Source organism: Sinocyclocheilus anshuiensis, unplaced genomic scaffold (assembly GCF_001515605.1).
Source record: "Sinocyclocheilus anshuiensis isolate Anshui unplaced genomic scaffold, SAMN03320099.WGS_v1.1 scaffold1683, whole genome shotgun sequence".
In the NCBI taxonomy this organism is placed as follows: Eukaryota; Metazoa; Chordata; class Actinopteri; order Cypriniformes; family Cyprinidae; genus Sinocyclocheilus; species Sinocyclocheilus anshuiensis.
The window spans coordinates 248,623-256,609 of NW_015548387.1; the positions used below are offsets into that span (position 1 = coordinate 248,623).

At 35.1% G+C, this 7,987-nt stretch overlaps 2 protein-coding genes across 4 annotated transcripts in view; both read right to left on the bottom strand.

Annotated features, from left to right (window-relative positions):
• Positions 1–1,012, bottom strand: part of LOC107656701 (grainyhead-like protein 2 homolog) — a 19,678-nt gene extending 18,666 nt beyond the window's left edge. The window contains exons 1-2 of the mRNA XM_016444643.1: positions 956–1,012; positions 751–771 (exon numbers count right to left, since the gene is read on the bottom strand). Coding sequence (XP_016300129.1) covers positions 751–771; positions 956–1,012 — 78 coding nt within the window. The remainder of the gene's footprint in view (positions 1–750; positions 772–955) is intronic.
• A 1,108-nt stretch (positions 1,013–2,120) lies between these two features.
• Positions 2,121–7,987, bottom strand: part of LOC107656714 (neurocalcin-delta A) — an 89,253-nt gene continuing 83,386 nt past the window's right edge. For all 3 annotated transcript variants that reach the window (XM_016444655.1, XM_016444653.1, XM_016444654.1), the window contains 2 exons: positions 5,966–6,071; positions 2,121–4,314 (listed from right to left, as the gene is read on the bottom strand). In XM_016444655.1, coding sequence (XP_016300141.1) covers positions 4,217–4,314; positions 5,966–6,071 — 204 coding nt within the window. In that variant the 3' untranslated portion in view covers positions 2,121–4,216. The remainder of the gene's footprint in view (positions 4,315–5,965; positions 6,072–7,987) is intronic.

Genomic DNA, 7,987 nt, shown 5'->3' on the forward strand with positions numbered 1-7,987 from the left:
TAAAAGACGTTTTGTTTATAAAAAAAATTAATGATTGGAGAAGCTCAGTGAGATACTAAGGAGCAAGATGTTTACGTCTGTACATAACATTGCAGCTGGCAGAGCAGTTTACTATATCAACCAACTGAGTATAATAATGAAATGGGACTTTTGTTTCCATTGAGTTTTTCTTGTTGGAAAAAGGAATGTTTGTTCACTTTAGCCCTCTGTCTGAGCCTATCCAAATATTGGTATTGTTGACTAGCAGACTGCTATTTGTTTGTTAGGGCTGCAAATAAAATGTCTGTTAGACTAACAGGTGTGGCTCTATTTTAAAAGCTTCAAATGTGCTCTTTCTTTTCTCGCATCTGGGATTTGGCTGGCCTAGGATGAGCTACTGTACCAGTTATGCTTTTAATGAGCAGAATAGTTAAATAAAACAATAATAATACAATTAAAAAGACAGCCTATGACAAAAAAAATCCAGTTTTTCTGTCTTATGAGAAACCTCATAATTTCAGTGAATACTAATGTGTGTGACAGATCAGAGATGAAGATGGCAGGCTTTAACAAGACCGTTGAGTGGTCAAGTGAAATCTACTAATGACCTGCAGTTATCAGTCATGGAAATAGAAACTGACACCAGATATTTCATAATGTGCTCCAACATAAAGACTAAGAGACAGAGCATTATCGGTCTGTTTTTGTAGTTTTAGATTGCTCATCTTGTTCTGTCATGATTTTTTATTTTTTAAACCATTCAGTTCTTACTTGATCCGCATCTTTATCAGACTACATGGGACATTTCACAAGAGGTGTGGCATGCCTGAGTACTCAAAAGAAAAATAACCTGTTTTGACCTGGAGAAGGGCTTCAGCTTCTACCCGTCTGACAGGTAACGATTCTGCATTGTTAGCAAAACGTGACAGTAGTTTATACATACACACACTGAATTGACACATTTCACCAGGTTTACCAGTCCAATAAAGGCTCTAAGACCTCTGGAGAAGTTGTCCTCTGATAACTTAAGCATGCTCACGTTGGGGGTCTATTCATTTTTAGGAAATTCAAATAAAGAAAATCTTTCTCATGCACCACGTTTATGGTTGCGAATGCTCAGTCACTTGCATATATAACATATTAAATGCAATCTAATGGGAAAATATCAGCGAGCAATTCTGGACTAATCTCGCTGACTCAGATGATTCACATGATGTCACCTCTTGCCTGAGCATGAGAACAAGGCCCGCCCCAATCTACTGCTACAGAAACCAGAAAACTTCACAACAACAGTGAACATTTTAAAATGGTATCAGTCTCTATTAATCTATTACACCACTCCACTCTATTAAATATATACGCGACAAAGGCCTAAATAGTTTTTTTTTTAAATTAGGCCTTTTTATAAGTTTATTGTATGTTTATATATATATATATACAAATGTATTGTTGTATTATTTAAAAGAACAAAATCACTATGCAAGTCAATGGGGACCAGCAACTGAACTATTACAACTTAATGCTGTAATTACACAATGGTTATACATTTAAGGAATGCTTCTCATGTGGTGGGTAGGAGTGGAAATTTCAAATTTGTTTCACCACCTATCTAATCTTACAGCATCACAAAGACAGTGATATAGAGTTGCCCAGAGTACCACCGAGAGTGTCAGACATGTGTAAGATTTCCTCATTGAAGCCCCTGGGCTGGGCAAGACCTTCAAAGAGCACTCACAACATTGGGAAGAATAAAACGCTTTCAAAGTGATGGGAATTATAATTTAATATTACTTTAGGAGATGTACTTTCAGGAAACATTTATTGGGAATAAACGTAACACCAATATCCAGAGAAAGAAGTATTTTAGAATACATAACTATACAAAAGTTTTAACTCGCGTTTTATTCATTCAGAATTTATGCTTGATCTCAAGCATGTAAACAAATAATTCACCTCAAATAATTCAACACATACATAAACGTAAGCTGCCATCTTGTGGCCAAAGTAGATACTACTACATTTCAGCCTATTTTGAGTGAGTTTCTATTAGTGGCTGCCATTGAGAACAACAACAACAACAACAACAACAACAACAAAAAAGGATGACTCTCAAAGTAAATGAATGCAACACAACAACATGCTCTGTTCTCTCCAGATTTAATTTCTGCTCAATATGATAACCAAAACAAATCTCTATGTCTCAAATCTACAGTCACAAAATACAGATTACCATACAAAACCTACAAAATGCAACAATTACAATTTGTTTGACAAATAACGATTGTACAGTATAAATTTTTACAATACTGCTTTCATATTTTTGGCACCTGACCACATGATATAATTGTCATACAGAAATGTTATGTCAGATGTTTAAAAAGACAACAAAACTGGGGAAAAAAAAAAATGCATAAAACATGAAATAACAGAACAATTTTGATCTGCCTCTTTTTTTCTATATTTTTACAAAAACAGCAGTTGTTCAACGAGTAAGATAAAAACTAAAATAAAAACATTCAAATATGTTAATTAACAGTATAGCAGAACCGAATGCACTGTGGTGAGGCATTTGGCGTTAACAGGGACATTCAAGAACACTGCACATCAGTAGAAGCAGTTGGCATGTTTGCTAAAAGTAGGGCAGAGGCTGATATGGGAACTACTAGGAGCTCCGAATAAATGCTCTCTACCTATTGTTGAATTCAATTTGTGCTGCAAGTGAAATGGATACAGGTATGAATACAACATGAATGCAAGGGGCATTTGAAAAGCAATGGGTCCTATTTCCACTTACACTCTTGATGTTATTTTGAAATGACCGTGTATGACAAATTAATATATTAAGCAAAAGGCCGTCAACATAATTACATCTGTTAAAGGGGTGAACGGGAAGAGCATAGAGCTAAACTCACCAACAGATGGATAATTTTCTGCAAATTTACTGCAATTGAAGAAAAAAAAAATCACTCACCCACAGAAACACTTGAGTGTGTTTAAGGCAATTCAGCAACTTGATGATGCTCATGTGTACAATCCAGGGTTAAAGACTGGCTGTATAGCAGATAAAAGTGATTCTAAAATCATATTAGCTTTGAATGAATAAAGCTTTAGTACTTCTTCAATAACAAAAACGTTCTGCAATAATGCATACGATGCAACACAACATCTAGAACCAGGGTGAGCAAACAGGGCTGTAACTGATATTAACCAAACACATACACACAACACATGCATACAAATTACACAAATACTCTCCTGTCCACAAATGCAGATAAACTTGTTTACATGCTTTTGCTAAAAATGCCAAGAAAACCGATCGCTGCATCCTAAGATGGAACTGAGTACAGTTTTGCATGCGTGTCTGATATTTCAGATTTATATACAAGCCTACAGTTACTAGAGTACAAACATTAGAAAACTGGAAAAAGAGAACGCAGTTCATTTAATGTCTTTTGAATGGTAGACTATCTGATTAAAACCAAACTAATACACACAAAATTGGATGTGCGCTTCCAGCACTAAGAAGTAAGGCTCTTTAGATTGTAAGCACAACGTGGGGAATCATACAACTGGAAAATCGGCATGCCTGATCTATTGGTCCCACTGGATAATAATACTGTGATCTGCCAATAATAAAGCTGGCCAAGCTATGAATTAAAAGAAACTACATAGTCTAAATAAAGTTAAAATAACCCAAATATTCAAATAGCTAAGGCTGAGGTGTTTACACACTATTGTCACCTGTTTGATCTATGATTCAGGCATCAGATCTTTTTTTTTTTATAGAAAAAATTAAGGACAAAACTTTGTTTTACTGAGTGCATAAATTATTTCCAATCTTATATTCCTGTCTTGGTCAAGCTTAAACTGTCTCATCTAATACCCCGAGAAAATAAAAATAAAATTGACTATGTATTTACCATGACATGAAACCTCTTTTCTAATCAGGAAGTGATACGAGCTCAGATAAATACTCTAGTTACCTTAATTCACTCCATGACAGGCCTCTTGCAGACCCGGTGTGGCTCCCTACAGAGATAACAGCCAATAACTCTGTGTGCGCATGTGTGTGTTTCTATATCTGGCCAAGCTCAGTCTGATGAGACCCAGATGCCCTACTCTGGAAAAAAAAAAACCTGACCCTCCATCATTTTCCTGCGAGTGGAAGGAGCGGCTATATCAAAAACTAAATTAAAACCCATAAATAAATAAAAGGTTGAAGCATGAGACGCTGATCTCAGAACTGTCCTGCACTGCTGGGGTCACACTGTAGCAGACGCACAATGGATGGGTCACTCTTTGCCCCTTTGATGAACTCCTCCAGAGACAGTTTTCCTAGAATAAAACAAGAGAGGACACAGGCTCTTAAAAAAATCATATTATTTACAATAGAAAAATTATGGCTAGTTTTCGGCTCATTGTATTAGAATCTGAATCAACCTGTGAGCAGAAAAAAAATGTGTTATGGAAACAATGGAAAAGATTTTAGTGTTTCTAATAAATCTAATAAGACTTCAGGTCTTTGGGTTAAAAAAGGGCAAGATATAATCTAACAAACTAAATTGTGCATGTTCATTATGAAGGTTTTTGTTCTCCATTTCTGTCACTGATGGAGTTTTGGTCTCCTTCATTTTATTGCAACAAAAATAGTAGAATATATATATATATATATTTTTTTTTTTTGGTATCTGACTGAATTTAAGTTAAGGGAACCCCCTAAAAAACTAAAAAAAATGCAGGGAATTAAAGAAAAGATTTTAGTGTTTCTAATAAATCTAATAAGACTTCAGGTCTTTGGGTTAAAAAAGGGCAAGATATAATCTAACAAACTAAATTGTGCATGTTCATTATGAAGGTTTTTGTTCTCCATTTCTGTCACTGATGGAGTTTTGGTCTCCTTCATTTTATTGCAACAAAAATAGTAGAATATATATATATATATATTTTTTTTTTTTGGTATCTGACTGAATTTAAGTTAAGGGACACCCCTAAAAAACTAAAAAACATGCAGTGACTGAAGAACCACAAAAGTGCCAAGTACCGTATTAGTTAGCTGGTGGCACTGCCGTCTCCTTGCATTTAAAAGTGAGAGGTGGTGAAGGAATGCTAAGAAACGTTTGATATTCAGTAGTGTACAGGCACTGCACTACTGTAGGTTACCCAAAATGGCACAAGAACAGGTCCTCTCAGTCATAGATGTGACTAACATTAGCATTCATCACCCACCTCATTTTAGTCCATGCTTAGACTGCATGGTGTAATTTGATCGAATCCTGTACATTTGTAGCAGTGTTTTTTGTACTTCAATTTCCTCACTGTGAACAATAAAGTATCTGTTTGAGAACACACTGCTGCATCTGATCCTTCAAATACACAAACATGCACACAGTCTCCATCCCTTCTGACTCTAGTCACGAGAGAGCAGGAAATGCAAAAGTTAATCTGACCATAGAATCAGACCAAACTTTCCACTATCTTTTCTGTATACTCCATCTGTTCGGTTTTTGATCATCAATTACTCATTCACGCTGAAGTAGACAGTCCTAAACCTTGTTTAACTGCTAATGGGGCTCTTCAAATCACTCAATAATTGGAGACCTTTATTTAATGGCATGATGCATTTAAATAGGCTATATTAGAGAGCGCAAACAAGCACACAGACTTTACAAAGAATGCACACAGCCAGAAAACATTTTTTTGTAATAAATGTAATGTAAGAGTAAAATGGTAAAAATGTTTAACAGTAAAATTTTAAATTTAACACACTGATATGATGCAAAATGATTTTTGTCTTTTATTGACATCTTTCCGTGATTGAAACAATGATTGAGTGATTTACATGAGACACCGTGCCATCGGAGAAGCGCTAATTAAACCTCAATGTTTCGGTCAATGATTTCGGCCCTGAAAGACCATCATGTATCATGTCATTGTTCATACACCACTGCTAAAGAAGTTTCATGTTAAAGGGAGAAAAAGGCTTTACCATCCCGGTTGGTGTCCATTTGTCTGAAGATCTTTTCTGTTCTCTTCTCAGGTGTGGACTCATCCTCCGGCATCTTCATTACTGATGACACCATCTTATAAATCGCCTGAGGGAGACAACACACAAGATTTCCGTCATTAAAACCTGTCCTCACAATTTCTGCTGATCACACTATCTGGCTGGCTAACAGATGGTTGTGTTGAATTTGCAAAAATGACTTGTGATAGTCTTGGACAGGCTGATGCTTCAAAAAAATACACATCAATCAGTTTTAATGTTTAATCTTTTGTGTGCCATTTAGCAAAAGTGTGTTGAATTTACTGAATTAAATTATAGTTTTATCATTTTTAATTTGTTGTGAAGAATTGAAGAAAAAAAATGTAAAGAACACTTGAAAAATATAATTATGATGAAGCAAAACTAATTATTCTTTTGTGGTGCAGCCAATAGACCCCTTCTCAGTTAGTAAACAATGTCACATTTTTCTGTGGGCGGAGCTTAGGTGGAGGCAGAAACATTCCCCTGAAGTTATGTTAGCTCAATTTTACCTGAATATGTAAGGTCAATCACTGTCCGTGACAGCGACTCTTATTTAAAAAAGTTAACTTTAACGGACGAAACCAGATTGGCCGACCCGTACACACTCACTTAATGGATACACCTACCTGATAGAGAAACCTAACGTGTATAATAAAGAGAAACTCACCTGTGTCTATCTAGTCATGAAGACATATATTTCAATGTCAGCAGGCAACTAATTTTACAGCTACATGAGAGTGAACGGAGCCAAAATACAAAAAAGTTAAACATTTAATGTAATGGATATATTATTTGAAGATGTATACATGTAATCAGGGTTTGAAATTAACACCCGCCAAATGCGGGTAAAAATCAGCTGTGGCAGGTAACGCTGTCAAATCACTAGCCAATTTGGCCGGTTACTTTTCGTAAGTTATGTTCACTCATTAATTTCTTGGGGAAGTTCATGCAAGCCAAATCTGTGCAGGTTTAGAGCAAATACTGAACTCGTGAGTAGGGATGTAACGATTCACTCAACTCACGATTCGATTCGATTCACGGTTTTGATTTCACGATTCGATTCGATTCACGTTTTTTTTTTTACAAAATGAGATTTAAGACAAATTATAAATTAAATGTGTCCTTTTATTATTGCTTGGACAAAATACTGTACGTTTCTTTTTGAAATTGAAATATAACACTATAATAATATACTAATACAGCACTTGTAAATTATTGCTCTTTTTTTTGCTGGTTTTGATTGCTTCTATTGTCCTCATTTGTTAGTCGCCTTGGATAAAAGCATTTGCTAAATAACAAAATTTAAATGGTGAACATGCTGGTATTCTTGTGGGGGAAAAAAAAACATGCAAGCACTGTCACCGTTAGTTTTACTTTCCTTTTTGTTTTCATTTTTGAAAAACGTATCTTTGCTGTTTACCTTAAGCTATGGCTCTCTTTTATTTATTTATTTTTTGATTCCTCAGTGTTTGCTAAACGTTCTGGAATTTATTAGTCGGTATATAATACAGCATGTGGTGTGTGCCATGCCTCATCTTATTCGTTTTTGTTAATGTAAATGTAAATAACAAAACTAATTTTAAATTTTAAAACAAGCCCCAAATAAAATAAATAACAAATAAAATAAATATCTTCCTATAAACAAACTAAGGCTTTGTCTGTGCTCTTTCCATTTACAATTAGAGGCAACCACTGAATTTTAATCACAATCCAAACAAAGATGCTGCATACATGCAACATGAGCAGTTTTTAATCTAAATTATAATTGTATAATTTCGAAATCTGAAGCAAAAACAGAATGGTTTGACTTCAGTTTTGTGAAACTATGCATAAAAATATCTGCATGAAACAGAAACAGAGGATGAGCTGAATGAGAAGCAGATTCACTCTCTGCCAGCAGGTGGCGCTTAAAGCATTTCCTTGGTTTCTGCTGTAAACAAAGCAGCGCTGCACTTATGAACTTTAATATGCATTATACAGAGG